This window comes from Diprion similis, chromosome 9 (assembly GCF_021155765.1).
Source record: "Diprion similis isolate iyDipSimi1 chromosome 9, iyDipSimi1.1, whole genome shotgun sequence".
NCBI lineage: Eukaryota > Metazoa > Arthropoda > Insecta > Hymenoptera > Diprionidae > Diprion > Diprion similis.
In genome coordinates, this window is record NC_060113.1 from 345,462 (window position 1) to 362,599 (window position 17,138).

A 17,138-nucleotide genomic window follows, 5' to 3' on the forward strand; every position below is an offset into this window, starting at 1 on the left:
TATAGATGTGGTTGCATGGCTAATGGCTGCTAGGGCTGGCCTTTTCTCGACACTTCCTTGCTGGTAGCGGCGCACCGCGATGCAGATATCAATCATCTCGGAGCTATCACTGACAGCTTCTTGCCCACCGGTTGGTTTATGCACCAGCATTGCATCGTGAACCGTGCGGCGGCGTCTCGTCCTGCGGGGTCTAGAGATCGTCCAGTGCAGCCGGGACTACAGCCCCCAGTTTCTCCCTATCCTCGACTAATTAATTTTTATGGCTTACGGGTCGTCCTGGGACGAAACGAGGAGCCAGCCAGCCGCCGCATTCCTTATTCCTTTCGGTTTTCATACGGATCCTCCGACGCGACGCGACGCGACGTCCTTATAGCGCCCGTTGCTGGTAAAACGCCGCGTCCGTGTGCAGAGGTATTTGCTGAAAACACGTGGGCAAGCTCTAATCCCGGCGTAAGATATGAGGGCCATAAAACGTCGATTATTACCATACACCTGGGCATTGGAAAAAGCTCACTATGCACTTTTGAGTTTTCTTTCTGCACGTGCCGTTCAGCCTCACTGGTAGGCATTTATTACACAGCATGCAGCTCGGGACTAGGCGAAATCTGATCCTTTTTATTATTATAATTACTGCATGCGTGTCAGGCGTCTCAGCTTCGCTTATGCCTTTTTCAGCTGCAAACGCTTATATTTAGTTTGACATTAAAATCACGCGTTTATAGCATACGCAAAGCCAATTTGAAACTGATTTAACTTGTTTAAGGATGCGAGTACATCTCAGACAGTGTGTTCATCGACGTGCAGGAGAATCGCGTATTCGACGAAGGCGGCTCCCGCCTCCTCGCTTCTCCAATCCCTGGAATTCGGTGGAAACCTGAAGGAAGTTGAGCTATATAGAAGGCGACTATCCGCAGTATTGAGAACAGTGTTTCCTCTGTTCTCGTGAAGATCTGCGATCTGTTAGACATTAGGTATATCCTCACACGTCTCATACTTCCATACGTCTATACGAGTCAAGTATTTTAATAAGGATAAGGAATTAAGGCCAAATCGGCGAAGGCTCAACTCTTTCACCAGGCTCTCGACCCCTACAGTCCCGGCCTTTTTACCGCTGTTAGAGCCTCTCGCCGAGACCACCGCCACCGCTCGACTTGACGTTTTTCGCGAGATAATTGTTTCTCGTAATTGTAATAATTGCTTAATAATACCACAAAAAGGGGGGGAAAGAGGAGGAAGAGCGTAAGAGTTAGCTAAAGTGGTCTCGCGTCTGCGGGTTTCCCTTAGCTACCCTCCTGCAACCGCAGCTTCAAGCCATTCGGATATACAATACCAGTTGTAAAAGCTGCTGGAAAGAGGGTGCAGGAAAACGAATTGTGAATTCGTCTTGCGCAATTACACTTTAACGCGTTGCTGTACTTTCCAAGCTTTAATAACACGGGATCACCGAGATATCATGATTCTAAGTACGCAAGTACCGCGAGGATGTGCAGGTCAGACAAACATCCAGCTATAAATTGTGATGGTAATGGTATTTTTTTCCTTCTTCTTATGCAATAGTTTCTTGTACGATACTGTATTATAGGTTACAGACATGATCCAGCCAATAGAAACTTGTCGTTTATTTATAGATAGTTTTACGATCGGAAGATCATGACCATCATCAAATCGTAATGTGCGTTTCATACAACTTATCAGGCTATCGTGTAACGTGATTAACGTAAGTTTTCTAAATGTACAAAAAATCGCTATAAAATAGGTGGTCAAACTACTTACCACTACGACTCAAAGGGTTAATTACCACAACACAGGTGGCGCCTTATCCTACGAAATATATTACAGTATAAAGTTCGAGCGAAAATAGAAGGTAATAAAAAAAATTTCGGACGAAAAATCCATGTGTCGAGTAAGAGGAGAAGAAAAATGGGTAGCAAAAAAAAAATCAACACGTGAGGTGAGATTTATCACGTGTCCATCAACGGGCTGGAGCTGCAGAAGTTAAGAAGCGTGACAAGGATATCTTGCGGTATTTATACCGCTTACTGATAATATATGGTGTAGAACGACGCGTCTTGGCTCGCACCTTTTGTACAACAATACGAATTGAGCGTAGGGTGCAATCAGGCTTGACGCGGGGAACTAAGAAGAGGAATGTGCGACCGTGGGTGGGTGTAGCGTAGCCTCCACCTTCGAGGGGGATTCGGAACCGGGAGAAGTGCGAATCATCCCGAGGACTATCGCTGTAATGTAGACAGAGTGCAGGGAGTGCAGAGTCTACTCTTCGGTGTGCACCGTTGATGCTAATTGATTTTACGATGGAAATATATTAACCGTGAAGATCAACGCTGCGGATAGCTGCAGGGGCAGATGACACGGTGACAACCGATCCATGACTCCCTCCCTGCCAGGTCCCTTTGTACAACAGGGGACAACTAATACACCCACGTGTACATGCAGGACTATGTGAAGTATATGCGCCCGCAAAATTGGCAGATGCAGCCGATTTCCTGTCGCCCGTCAATATATAGTAACAGCACAAAGATTTTCTTGTCGAAATAGTCGAAATACATGTCTTGTTTCCATTCAGATATGTCTGTCGTGGCACCAACCACACGATTTTCTCTCATCCGATCCGTTCGCGTATCACGATGCAGCGTTATATATCTTTTCGTCGATTTGCTTAAAAGCCAGGAGAGATCAAAGCCATGATCCAGAGAGGCTAGAATTGGATAAAATTATGTGCTGAATCTCGTGGGGACAACGCAACACAAAGATTAAAGACAACGGATCCTGTTTCTCGATCGTAACGTGCCTTGTACACCGACATGTTCAAACCGTAGCTGCCTAATTCGACGCATCCCTATTTCATCATTCATATAATGAATAGAGAAGCACGCGTCTTTTTTATTCAAATCAGACAGGTTTTCACGGGTTTCCTCACTTTGTTAGAGCCGTCATTTTTTACCAGCAACTATTCGATTTGGGGAACAAATTAACCGTCAGGCATCTCATTTATATCAGAAACATGCCGAGTATTTTGATAATTATTTTCTGTACAGCATGCTAGAGCTATCTAGCTTGATTATTATATACAACGAACCGCATGCTTGCATATACAGGAATCATTTTCTACTCTTAAAGTTATGATACAGCCCAATTAAACTAGCCCATGTCATCGGCACATTCGTTAAGTACTGTAAGTATGCATGTATAAGGATATGCAGGCGTACGTGCGTACATTATACAAATCTTTGAGTAAAATGGCACCGCACATGCAGGTACAATCAGATTTCCGATTCTGGAGGCTTGAGTGTGGAGCCTATATACTGAATTCCGAGTCCACGGCCGGGTTGTGTTATTTCACGGTTCCCTGTATCAGGCCCCGTGGGATTTTATGGTCCTACGATGATCCTCATTAGGTAATCATCTTTTAATTAACTCGGGATGAGCGTAGATTCCTGATCGGGCATCACCGGGGCGATAACTGTCTCGAGTTCCGAGTGGTCGTTATTTGTGTTACGGTTGTAGGCGCGTGGTCCCTCGGCGATATAGATATAACCACAATGCAGGTTATAGGTATAGGTATAGGTCGACTCGCCGAGATATCAAGACGGGGTCCACGCTGCAGAAGCTGTCCTCTTATTATCCGTCCGAAGCACCTCGAGTATATGCTCCTTATCGCACGTGCGTCGAAAGGAGGACATACTACACGCCCGGATGCCTCATGTCGAAGTCGAATCGGTTGTACCTGCGACATTCGTATACCTATGAAACACATGTACATGTACAATATATACCTTGTACACTTAGGCAGTAATATATAATGACAGACTCCTTGATAATTCATATGTGCGTTTATCTTAATTTCACCATTCGATTTAGGCCCGTTTCGATCAACGACCCTCAATTACCGATTCAGCTGGTATCAACTCGCATTGAACTCGGACAGCAGTTTACTGCCGCATAATAGAATGAGACTCGATACGGACAGCTGCCGGTGGTCGAATATCATCTCTCTCCAGGCGGCGGTTGGTGTGCAGGTATAGTCAGGGGGTCCGCCACGGCCCTTATAGGAACACACGCGCAGGTAAAAAATCAACCTGTAGCCCTTGTTAGCATTGTGTCTCGGACTCTTTGCGGTCCGCGATTGCATGGCAGAGGCGAACGGAATCCAGTTTGAACCCGGCGTTTTCCAAACAGCCCGTTTATTACCTACGATTGAAAACGAAAAAGAGGGGGGAGGATGAAAATCCGTCAGTATAATTTTTCCATCCGATTGAAAAAGAGTCGTCCTGCTGGTATATGAATATATGAATTGACCAGCGGACTGCAGAATGGATTCGCTTGCAGGCGAACGAACGGCGAAGTCGAACGAGATTGAAGTTAGTAACGTTACTTTAACGATGGATGTTTACGAGAAAACTCGCTACTTCGATCCGCAGGATTGTCTGATATCGAGCTAGTAAACCATACCAAAGAAAGCATGTTCATATTTTGAGAAGCCAACCCCTTAAAAAATCGTTCTGAAAGCGTGAAACAACCATTATTTCCATCGTGTTTCGTTATGTTAAAGTTACTAACTTCAGCCTTGTGAAGCCAATGACGCCTCGCGATTCCCCGCAGCGAGGGATAGAAATGCGCCGAGTTGCGAGGACAATAGTGCAAGGGTACAACCGAGATGAACCCGCGATCAGGTAATTGATACAAATAGCGTCGATACCTACCCCCGAAGGAAAGGGCACCAGCCCCGCACTCGGGACGGCGGCGGTTGATTCTTGATGGCTGCTACGACGCCGGGCGTCCCGCGTGTCGCCGCCTGCCTGCGGCGTACGTTCTGGTATCGCGTTCACACTTCGCTGCTCCGGCTTCGGGTATCCCCGATTTTCGCGTCTCGGTTGTCGCCTCGCAAAGAAGCAAAAACTACCCTCTGCTCTCCTCCCATTCCATATTCTCCGGCGACGCCGCCCCCACAGGAGCTGCAACATTCCTTCGTACCCTAAAATTCAGCTGCCTCCTGTGTATTTGAGTACATACATATATATTATATATATATATACACACACATACATGCATACGTGGCAGAAAGGTATGCTTTGGTGCAAGGATCCGTGATGCGTATATAGATACGTACCTATATCGTCCTGCGACGAGCCGACACCTGTGTCGTAAATTTATGTAACGCGAGTCTTAAAGACGCAGTCATCTATTGTGCCACATCGCGCATATAAATATCGTCTTGTGTTATACGCCTATAGACGTATCTTTCTCATATCTTATACATATGTAATGTATTACATTTCAAAAATACGTGCATATACCTATCTTATATGGGTACCTAGGCCTATCGCTCAAATCTCGAATCATTTGATAAAAAATTACGGAAAAGAACCATTTCGCTGATCTATTTAATGTTTCCTCTAACTTTTATGCCCGATTCGATCGATTTTTTTTTAACTTTTTAGTTGTGCTCGATCCAACGATGATCAGTCAATGTAATTCCAGACCGAATCAGTATACTTATGTCTGTAAGATTATATGTACGACGATCGAATTCTTAGGTAAATTAGGCTGAATTTTTTACCTTCATCTTATAATGAATACGGCAGGCGGGTATAGAAGAGGTTTGATTTTCGTGAAAAATACCGATGTTCCAGTCAGAGGTTTCGCATCCCGACAGTTATGTACATATATTATAATGCCATCCGGTAGTTTACGACTCCGAAAATGGCAGGGGGGGGGGGGGGGGGGAGGAGGTGGAGGTGGAAGAGATGATGGACAAATTTTACGAGGGAAGAGTTCGCATGCCGACTAAAGGCAAAGTCGCGGTGTGTAGCGAAGAGGAGAAGAGAAAGAAAGGAAAGAACTGAATGGAATGGAAAAAAGAGGATGACGGAAAATAGCTGGGGACTGGGGAAATGCATGCATGTATACGGTGTAAAGACGGCGTCGGCGAGACACGCATTGGCTTTTGGCCAAACCGCGCGATCCATTAACGCCACTCTTATCAGCTGCTGACGTGGCGCTATACCGACGAGGTATAGTAGGATGACCAACGAACCGACGGGGTGTTTCTGTCCCCCGAAAGCAGTCCTGTTCTCATAACTCGCCCGCAGATACTAAAAACGAATAATCAAACAGCCGCCCGGTCGCTAACCGCCACCCGAACGACGGAACCCTCGCGTCTTTCGTTTTGCAAATAATATACCTATATACACATCACGTAGGCATATATATATATAAGTGCATTTTGCCGCACTAGATTTAAGATTGCATTTCGTACCCTGTATATCTATATCACGTGATAGTTTTACATGCTTATTAGTTATCGATCGCGTCATCGTTGCATCATTCATGAAAATTTTATATAAGTACCTAATGGGGGGAAAAAATAAAAATTAGGCATCAGTACGTTTTTTCATTTCCCCACTTTCTCGTCATCCCGATATATATATACGTATATACAGATATAAATATATATATATATACACATATAGGTTATTGAGCAACAGAGTTCCTAATTGAGATCAGTCAAATTCCGAACAGCTCGTTTGATTAAAAGGAATTAGCTGTTCAGAAGACTGCACTTAGGTTGCATAAATTAGCAATATGCACTCATTGTTTAAGCGAATAATATTGAGGAAACTGCGCCAGCCTGAAACGGTGAGCGGCATCGTTATATAGATACATATGCACGAGGCCCAGGACAGTGACTTCCGATAACGGCCCTGAACAGATTATCTTACGTAACTACAGTAATCCTCACCAGCGTTTTGTACTTTTCGGTCTGATTATTTATTAAAACGGTATTGCGTGTAGATTGGCACTATTAATGAAAGAGTATTGTTTCCCCTGTGAGTACATATGAAAATTAAAATGCCTGGTACTCTGGGGAATTGATTTACGATTCGAACAAAATTTGTGAATGGTGCCGCGATCGCTGGCGCCGTCCCTGAAGTAGAATTGATTGGTAGAAAACCAGTTGGTACACAAAGCCCACGTCGGTTCGCGTCTACTTCACAACGGTAACGGATAAATGGATAGAAGAAATACGATAAATTTGGAGGTTCACCAATTCTTGTGCCGTATGTTCGTTGGTTAAAATACGTATAATAGGTAGTAAAAACGCAAGGCAGAGTAGACACGAGGTTATATAATGAGTGGTAAAACGGAAGGGAACGGAATTCGAATATGGTGGACGACGACGTTGGGCGGCGCAATGCTGCCACACGAAACAAGTGACGCTTGCTCCCTCCAAAACTTTCCCAGCGTTGGCGGCATTGCTTTTTGGTAGTTTACAAATAAAATGGCCGATATATGAGGCTATTTTGTATGGACAATAAAATTTACTGTTTTATAAAATTAATGACCATCAGAGGTGCGCGATTATGTTTTAAATAGTCGGATTAGTGCGGTGAAGTGTATGAAAAGTGTAAGTAACGCGGGTGAAGGCTTGGGAGGGCCGTAAACGAGGTGGAGGTTGTCTTTTGGAGACCGTGGACGCCGCGAGCTTCCAAACGAGCTCGAAGCGGGCAGCGTTGTTGCGGGGACAGACACTTATAAGCTTCAATACATGCAAATCTCACGGAGCCGTCGTCTGATTTTTTTAAATTCGTCCGCGCGCGTTGGCGCACCAAGAGCTGAGCCAAGGTACAAAACGATTCTTTTAGTAATAAAAATTTATTGTCCAGCTCGTCATTACCAATCCGTTATTCGCCATTCGTTATTCATTATTCGTTATTCGTTATTCGTTATTTTCTATACCCAACCAGATACGATGACCAGCGATCAGCCCTGCTGCCAGGATACAGGAGCGTGACGTTCTCTCGGCCTCTCCGGGCCCCAGGGAGCATTTTCTATACCCCGCTGAAATACTCGCAGTCGTGGAGTCCACCGGATCGGATAATGAATTGACGTCGAGCGAAGGGTCCGTTAGTGTCACGGTCAGCAGCGGCGACGTCTTCCCCTCCATTATCCCCTTTGGCAATATGTGCACGACGCCTGGAAATGCAGGTGCCGGATTTGGTTACCCTTGGTCATTTGGTGGGCCAGGTACTGACGCCCGTGACAACGCTCAGAGTGATTTAACCACAAACATTAGCTACGCAGTAAACAATAATCAGGATCAGGGTTCGAGTCAAAAAATTCAGGTCGACGTCAAGCCGGCTAAGTTGGCCAACAGTGCCCACCGTCGTCCGGTTTTTAATATGAATGAGAGTTGTCAACAGACTCCGACTACTCATCACGGACACACAGGAGGAGCTCACAATCAAACTCACGGGGTTCACGCTCGTGCCAAGAAGCATCACGATGTCTTCTCGATAACCTGCGACAAAGGAGGTTGTAACTGTGACGCGTCCCACCCTACACCCCCCCCATCCCTATTCTCTAATCCTCTGGTATTTACCGCAGGCGACAAACACGCCATGAGTAAACATTTTATGACCCCGATCGGACCGCTCCAGCTCACCGCTGAGGAGTGCAATGAGATCCTCATGAAGCGCGCCGCAGCAGCGTCCAACCAGGCCAACGCCAACAGTGTGGCGACGAGCCAGACGGACACGACGGCCCACCTTGGGCATGTCTTCACACACGTCAATACAGTGCAGATCGAGACCAAGGTCAAGCAGCAACAGGACATGGGGAGCCAGGTTCGGGTCCCCAAAGAACGGCCCTACTCATGCTCGGAGTGCGGCAAGTCATTCCTACTGAAGCATCATCTTACTACTCACGCCAGAGTTCATACTGGGGAGAGACCCCACATTTGCCCCCACTGCGGCAAGAGCTTTGCTCACAAACACTGTTTACATACTCACCTTTTGCTGCACAGTTCCGAGCGACCTTATCAGTGCCGGGAGTGCAAAAAGTCATTCACCCTGAAGCATCACTTGGTAACTCACACTCGTGTCCACACGAGAGAGCGACCCTTCGTATGCCAGGAGTGCGGTAGGGCATTTCCATTGAAACGCCACCTAGTTACCCACAGTAAATTTCACTCTGGAGAACGACCCTTTGTATGCGAAGAATGTGGCGAGTCATTTTCACAGAAGGACCATCTCGTCATGCATTCACGTTTCCACGGCAGCTTGCATCCATTCGTTTGCCACGACTGTGGTGCCACCTTCCAGAGAAAGTTTGAGCTTGTCAATCATGGGCGGTTGCACGGCAGGGTACCACACTCATGTACCGTTTGCGGCAAAGAATTTCTTCAAAAACGTACTCTACTCGCCCACATGCGCCTGCACACTGGGGAGACTCCCTTTGCCTGCACTGTTTGCGGAGAGGCATTTCCGCGCAAAGCTGATTTGGTCGCTCACTCAAAGATACACAATAACAATACCAGTCCAGACGAGAAGCCCTTGACTTGCAGGTTTGTAAACATAATTTTACCATGTTAACTTTCCATTCAAAAGGTTCACACCAAAAAATAACTAACGCCATCCTGAGTGTCTTACTCAACAAATAAAAAATCGAAAGTTGAAGAGCTGCAAACACAACTACTTGGCATTAAAAAGAACGCAATTGTGAAAAGTGATGAAATATTTTCTAGGGAATGCGGATTGGATTTCCCAAATCGCGAAGCGCTAACTTTGCATTTAAGGCTGCATTCTGGCGACAGGACTCTGGTCACCGACCTGTGTGGGCTCGCAGCAGCTTTCCAGCAAACACCAGGTCACTTCCTAACGCCAAATACAACAGGGCCTCATCAGGTAAGCCTCGAATTTCCTCAGAATCAACATTCTGTCACATTAAAAATTAAGTATTTGCAGATGAATGGTCCCATCGGAACGCCGGGTGTTAGCCACATGCACGGGGCAACGCAGACATCTCCGCCAGTGGGTTCCGGCCCAAAACCGAAACCACATCTTTGTCCGGATTGTGGGCGCGGTTTTGCCCAGAAGCATGGGCTGTCACAGCATCAGCGCCGTCACACGGACGGTAGTTGCCACATCCGGTCCCACGTTTGCGACAAATGCGGCAAGGCGTTCTTCCAAAAGAACCACTTGTTGCTTCATCAACGTCAACACATGGATCCTCCACCCAGTCTGCTTCGTCAGCAGCAAAGGCAGGCAGCACAGGCTGCAGCGCAGCAGGCTCAGCAGCAGCAGCAACAACAGCAGCAGCAGCAGGTCCAGCAGCAACAGCAGCAGCAAGCTTGCACTGTGGACACGAAAGCAATACAGCTGCAAGCAATACAACAGCAAGTTCAGGTCCAGCAACAACAGCAGCAGCAGCAGCAACAGCAGCAACAACAACAACAGCAGCAGCAGCAACAGCAGCAGCAACAGCAGCAGCAACAACAACAGCAACAACAACCGTGCACCGTCGATACGAAAGCAATACAATTGAACGTCACCATGTGAGACGGCACGAAAGGCAATGAACGACGAAGGGACATGTTTCCCTTCGGGTCGACGATAGCACCCCCGGATTACGCACCCAGCTGCCACCCTCTGCACGCACTTCTCTAATACTAACATTACACATTAGTTATATTTATTATCTCTAGAATCAAGTATGAAGTAATCAATTTTATTACAAGAGTATATATACAAATTATATATATATTATATTCTAATTATCGTGTAAGGCTTGTAACAAGAAAATAAAAATAACCATATATTAGTGTTTTACATAATACTTTATATATCATTTACTCTTAGTAGATTATATGTAAAATGAAGTACTAAAACAAATTAGTTGCCTTATCTGAAATAATGAAAAATTTAATGAATTAATGACTATCGTTTGGTTTATTATTTTATTTTATTATTTTTTCCATTTACTTTTTAGTTCATAGGATATCAATTTATAAGAAAAAAAAATCATATTGAATAAACAAAGAGAAAAACGAAAGTTCCTTGGGTGTTGGAGTTTTTCTTCGTAATTGTCTATCACTACAATACCGTTGTTACTTCATCTTGCCCACAGTCACTCTGTTTTTTACCTCGGGCTCACGTACTCCCTCCTCCCTCCCCGCGCCCAATCGCGATCTCTTTCTCCCTCTCAGCCAGTTTTGATGTCTGTCCCCGTCTGTCTGCTGGCGGCCAGTGGGGGTGGCTTGGAATGTGTGTTGGGTGTGTGAATGGCGTTAGCGGCGACGGTGGCGAATGGGAAAAGAGGGGATGGACACTGCGCACTTTCATGGCATCGGTGGATAGCTAGGGCAGACTTCAGGTCATACACCTGCAGGCCAGCTACTAACCAGCCGCGCTGCCACCGAGGCGTATAGCTATAAGCCATACCTGTAGTCAACGGCATCGAAGAAGAAAAATTCATGCATACATATCTATAATCATTATTTTTATTGGCTTCGCCTTGCATGTATGGGTGTATTATTGATAAAAATTGCATCGCAGGTTCATACGCAGCTCATGAATGATTGTAGAAAACGAAATAAACAGATTCGTATGTATTATCCAGAAAGTTGAATGCATTTTTATCTTTCTCGAACAAAGACGGCGCAACACGTATTGTTGCATATACGCTGCATGTAGATGTAGCACCAAATGCAGCAATCATTTGCACTCGAGACAATTGGAAGAGGCTGGGCACGTAGTATGTACTTCTGCATAGGATCATCGTTGCTGTGTGCAAAGATGTTTTAAGTTTGAACCCACGGTATAGGTGATTCGAGGATCTCTAATATTTTTCTTCGTTTTAATTTTATTAAAACTTTCACCTAGAGACGTGGATAGAATTGATTACACATACATAGAATCCCATCTGACTGGAAGGATTCTACATATGCAGCTGTTTGTGATTATAGCAACGGAAGTGCGCCATTTTGTGCTGAAAATTAAATTTTCGAATTTTGCATTTGCGACAGATTAGACGTCCGATTTCGAACGAGTACTTCGACAGTTGATCGAGTCATCAAAATTTCTGTATATATCAGCTGAAAATACTTAGTCTTGGTGGAAAATGTTTTTCCGTTCCGCTTAGCTTTAAAAAATGACAATATAATTTACCCTCCGCGCAAATACGCTCACGCCTCGCTACGACGTATGCATGTATGTAGACACATATTGCACATACGGTACGTACGTACAAAGGGAAATCGGCGGAAGGAAACGGGGTCGCTGCTCCGCCATCTGTTCGTTGTGTCCGGAATTAAAGCGGCGTCCATTGCGACTGCGCGCTGCATCGTCTGTCCCGCCTGTGCAGACGAACCGAAATAAATCGAAGAACTGTGAGCGAAGCGGAGCAGCACGGTTCTCGCTGGACGTGCATAGTGATGTTAAAAAGGAGTATATTTCGGTGCCTCATGCGAAGACAAAGCAGTGATCCGCGCTGAGACCGAGAATATTGTTGATCGAGAATACCGAGGACTGTTGCCGAGAAGAGTTCACGGATGCATATGGAGGTTTGTCTAGTTATATTAATATTGTATTTTTATTTTATTTTCAATTCTCGTCTCTTGCAACGACTCAGAATGCCGCGATCTCTTTGTTTGCGAGTTTGACAACAGTACACTGCCATTTTGCCCAAGCAATTGCATACGAAGCTCCGTCGCTATTATGTTTACATACTCGCGGGTATTTCGCGGTAAAGTAACCATCGTTAGATACCGTGGCATTAGTTATGACAACCCGCCACTCAACTCCCTAATCGTTGTTCCTTTGTCCGCTATCGTCGCATCGGCCCAAGTTTAATCGAAGCTCCAATCCGAAGCGCAGTTCAACGCACGTCCATGCTGATTGATGCCTGTCGCGCGTCGTCGAAACTACGCAATTCTATTTTTTTTTATTTCTTTTATCCCCCAGATATTTTCATTTGTTTTCAAAACACATTACGTGTTTACATTTGCGTCTAACATTCCACGAAGCCCTCGCTATGCTTAACGAACACGCTTAAATCCCTCTTCCGTTTACTTACACTTATAATAAGGTACCGAGGAAGCGAGTGCTGGCGTAAATGTTTCGTAAAAAGTCAATCCACGATTTCACGTACGTTTCGTGTATGGACGTCTGTATGCCACTTAAGTTGCCGGATTTTTACCATCGATAATTCGCCAACGGAAAATTTCAATTCTAAGTCAGGATGGTCAGAATCCCGCTAACCGAGTATTATTAGTGTGATACGTGTGCATGTATGGGTCTCTACATACATTCACACCATATCAAGCGCGTATGTTATTTTCTCGTCTTGTGCGTTGTGTATACCTTAACAGCTGATGAGGCCTGTCAGCTGCTTGCCTTGCTACTTGCTGCGCGATAAACGGTCAGGGCCGTCGCTACTACGTATGTAATGTTATTAACCCTCTATTTCTTTCATCGCCGTCTTCTTTATCACTTCACACCACAAATTACGTTCGACAAATTTTCTGTATCTCCGTCTAAGCTTTTCTATTTAATCACACATGAATCCATTACTTCCGCGTCTATTTTCGCGCGAGGATACGAAGCGGAGTTAGTAAGTAAATTACATTAATTGCGTTAGTTTAATTCAGACAAAATATGATATAAAAAATGCGAAAGAAAACTGTAATATTTGCTTTTAATTTTAATAATGCCGAGCTAATTCTTTGATTTACTTGTTTCTTTGCTATTGCAAAAGATATGGTTATTGAAACGTTTCTGGTGCCTTATTATTGCTTATACAAAATTATAATTTGTTTAATCACATTCATTTATTATTACTCTTCATTGACTGTAACATAATATTTTCTCTCATTGGCGTACCTGCATTTTTCGCAGCACCATTCATTGTCAATATTAGTTGAGGTAATACATAACGGTTAACCAAGGATAACTGTTGTATATAAACACGGCCATGTATTAGCTAATGAAATACCTGAAACCTTGGCAAATTAGGAATATCAAACCTTTTGTTCGGCATATCAATATTCGGAATAGATATTTGGCTGGAAAAGTTGTATTCTTAATACCTGCCAAATGTTATCAAATACTCAGACTTTGACCTCTCTGTAGCCCTAAACAAAAATAATCACTTCTGCAAGTTTCTTCCTAGAAAACACGCTAAAGATAAAGGTGCGATAAACCTTGGTTAATTGAAATATCATTTGTCTTCAATCTACCAAAGAACACTGTGACATTTTGTTATCTGTTTGAACAGGTGTTTACACTGGTCTTTTCTATGGTACTCTATTAAAGTTGTGAATTAGTTTATTGTGTGACAAGGCTTACAAGTTCAGTACCCTCATTGAATATCTTTTCTTATTATTAAAATTGTAATCAAAATTCAACAAATATATTTGCGTAATTCAATGTGCGTCACAAATTTTTTAACAATTCAGAATTGTATTTTATTATCGTTATTACAGTTACGTTTGTATATTATGAATTTCAGAAATTTACATTGCTTTCTCACCATTCACCAATGATTTGATTTTAACATGTTCATGAAAAAAAATATGAATATTGTTTTTGTATTTGAGCTGAGAACTTTCTTATTTACTACCTCCCTTTTTTTTCCTCTCTGACGGCAAGTTCAGAATTATCTTGTAATACACATGTATCTCATAAACTGTGTATAAGTTTCGATATCTAGATCAGTGTTTTGGCAACATGTGATTGATTATATGTATATCTCTACATTACAAATGTCATTACAGTAAACAAATTTTACAGTTCATAGCAGTTTGAAATAATTGCTAGAATAACTGGGTTATCTGTGTACTTATGTCTTGTTCCAAATAGCAGAGATTAAGCAATAAACATTGATAGGGTCACCGTTTTCGTTTGACTGATTCGAAGTAGCACCGCTATCTCCTTGCATTTATAACATTTGAACTGTGGAATAACTTGTCTATGATCTTAACCCTGCTATGAATGAAATTGAATCTTTCAGGTGCCCCTGAGCCGGCGCTGCCTGAACCAGCTCAACAGCTGATCGGAGTACGAGGCGGCGGTGACCGGGGCGAGAATTGCACCACCACCCCGCATACGGAAGAACAATATACGATATATATTGGTTACTGGGTACTCAGTGGTAGCTCTAGATCAAACTAGGAACCTCAAGTTTCTGAAAAAAACCTCAAAAAGAAGAAAAAGAGAGGACGAGACCCAAGTCCTTCATTTAACTGGACACGCCACCATGGTGAAAACTTTCCAGGCATACCTGCCCTCTTGCCATCGCACCTATTCGTGCATTCATTGCCGTGCTCATCTAGCCAACCACGATGAACTTATTTCCAAGGTGATGAACCTTAGCTTTCTTATAATTGCTTTTTTTTTAAATACCTGACAATTGACATATTATTTCAAGTTTACCACTTCTCAATTGATTTCAGTCCTTTCAAGGCAGCCAAGGACGTGCCTACCTCTTCAACTCAGTGTAAGCATTTTTGGTTTCTTATTTTCAATTTTTAACAAGCCACAGCCTTTCCGTTACTATTTCTTCCAATTTTTCTTTTATATCAATATATTCGAAAGTTTTATATCTTTTATTGCTACATTGCTGTTGTACCAATAACATTGAATGGAAGTATGCTGTCATCTACAAGAAAAAGTTTAACAACACCTTGTATTTGTATACTTGAAAACAGATGTGAAATATCTAATTGTTAGTATCAATTGTCATGTGATTTAGGGTGAATGTCGGTTGCGGTCCGGCAGAAGAGCGAGTACTGTTAACGGGGCTACATGCAGTGGCTGACATCTACTGCGAATGCTGCAAAACAACACTTGGATGGAAATATGTGAGTTAGGCTGAAAATTGAGTGGCGGTAGAATGGGCCCTACCTCAGTACCTTGATCCACAATGACGATGTATATCTGTAACTGGAAATACCAAAAATTATACGTGTCACTGATTATACTCTGCAAATACATAAAATATTGTATTTTTCAGGAGCACGCGTTTGAGTCAAGCCAGAAATACAAGGAGGGAAAGTTCATAATCGAGCTGGCTCACATGATCAAAGAAAATGGGTGGGAATGAACGGGTGAATTGATCGATCGGAGTGAACCTCCGGACGTCACACGAAGACTTACTTCAAATGCTTATGGCGTTGTTTTAATTGCAATGTGCGGTAATTTTTACCCGTCGAACCACCAACGAAAGTCTGTGATTTCATTTGTGATTTCTAATCTTAGTAACGTTTATGTTCTCGGACGATTTGAAGTATTGGGTTTTAGTGTTCCGATTTGTCCCAAGTAAGCGATGAAGTTGACGGCGTTCACGCTACTTGTCTTTACAGATCCGGCAAAGAGTATTCATAACGTAATTATTTTTGAACGATAATCGAAAGATGGAATTGAAAATGACGCGGTTCAAGAAACAACCATGAATAACAATTGTAACGGAAGTGCTGAGGGTAGTGGAGGTTTTATAAAGAGGAATTGTGGCTCTTTACAAGAACAGTGGGGGTACCTCCGGGTAATAATTTAATATTGACTGTCTTGTAACAACTCCACATACGTACTACACGTATTTATACATATATGTATATCCTTATATCATACTATATATAACGTATATTATAGTACACGTGTATTATACATATACATATATGTATATGCATAAACATAAATGAATATACATACTACTATGGTTCATGAATACCAAGATGATCGTGCGGGTTAGGTCGATGATCAGTCACGAATTACGCACCGAACAGCGCCTAGTATCGAACAGAGTTTGCCGAACCGAGCATCTACCGTCTGCCTACCTGCCTACCTGCCTCTGCGTTTATCATTGGGATTTCACTGCCGATATTCCTTAAAAGATTTAAATTGAAAATGCTGCATCAACTCTTGGCGTTGCAGCGCTAGACATAGCATAGTCTATACATTGTAACGTGTATGATATTGAAAAGCCTATGATATTGCAATACTATAGAGCTCATGATATGATGTAAGATCAGAAAGATAAGAAGTATACGATGAAGATATGTATGGGAGAAGCGGGAAAAAGGTGCGACAAAGAGGACCTATGTGTTTGCATATACTCTGTGCGGGTGCGGGAGAGAGAAAGCAAGCGTGAAATTCTTGCCCGGCGGGGGGGGGGGGGGGGGGGGGGTGGAATAGATAGGCGAGATAAAGGAAATCCTTTACTTTTCCAGAAACAGTTGCGCGGTTGCGAGTGTGATGTAATCAAATGATCTGCGCGTTCGTATGCACGCCTGAAAAAGAGAGCATGGGATGGGAGGACATGGATCAAATTGACGATAATTGCTC

General features: G+C 43.5%; 2 protein-coding genes and 1 long non-coding RNA gene across 9 annotated transcripts in view; 2 read left to right on the forward strand and 1 right to left on the reverse strand.

Moving 5' to 3' along the window:
• Window positions 1-1,077, reverse strand: part of LOC124410508 — a 23,943-nt gene extending 22,866 nt beyond the window's left edge. Inside the window, exon 1 of the long non-coding RNA XR_006929602.1 lies at window positions 1,067-1,077. This is a non-coding gene — a long non-coding RNA (uncharacterized LOC124410508). The remainder of the gene's footprint in view (window positions 1-1,066) is intronic.
• A 3,506-nt stretch (window positions 1,078-4,583) lies between these two features.
• LOC124410708 (zinc finger protein 436-like) lies at window positions 4,584-10,387 on the forward strand. 7 transcript variants are annotated; one of them, XM_046889295.1, is made up of 5 exons: window positions 6,753-7,644; window positions 7,767-9,364; window positions 9,545-9,704; window positions 9,756-10,124; window positions 10,221-10,387. In XM_046889295.1, the coding sequence occupies exons 2-5, from the start codon at window positions 7,983-7,985 to the stop codon at window positions 10,356-10,358; spliced, it is 2,049 nt and encodes a 682-aa protein (XP_046745251.1). In that variant the 5' UTR covers window positions 6,753-7,644; window positions 7,767-7,982; the 3' UTR covers window positions 10,359-10,387. The 7 variants fall into 7 exon arrangements, with proteins under 7 accessions (XP_046745249.1, XP_046745250.1, XP_046745248.1 ...); XM_046889296.1 differs by having other exon boundaries at window positions 10,224-10,387; XM_046889297.1 differs by having other exon boundaries at window positions 6,754-7,644; window positions 10,227-10,387.
• Window positions 10,388-12,144: 1,757 nt separating this feature from the next.
• On the forward strand, window positions 12,145-16,881 carry LOC124410710 (protein yippee-like 1). The gene is made up of 5 exons (XM_046889299.1): window positions 12,145-12,361; window positions 14,809-15,156; window positions 15,251-15,294; window positions 15,550-15,658; window positions 15,811-16,881. Exons 2-5 carry the CDS (start codon window positions 15,055-15,057, stop codon window positions 15,898-15,900), a joined length of 345 nt encoding a protein of 114 aa, XP_046745255.1. The 5' UTR covers window positions 12,145-12,361; window positions 14,809-15,054; the 3' UTR covers window positions 15,901-16,881.
• Window positions 16,882-17,138: the final 257 nt, after the last annotated feature.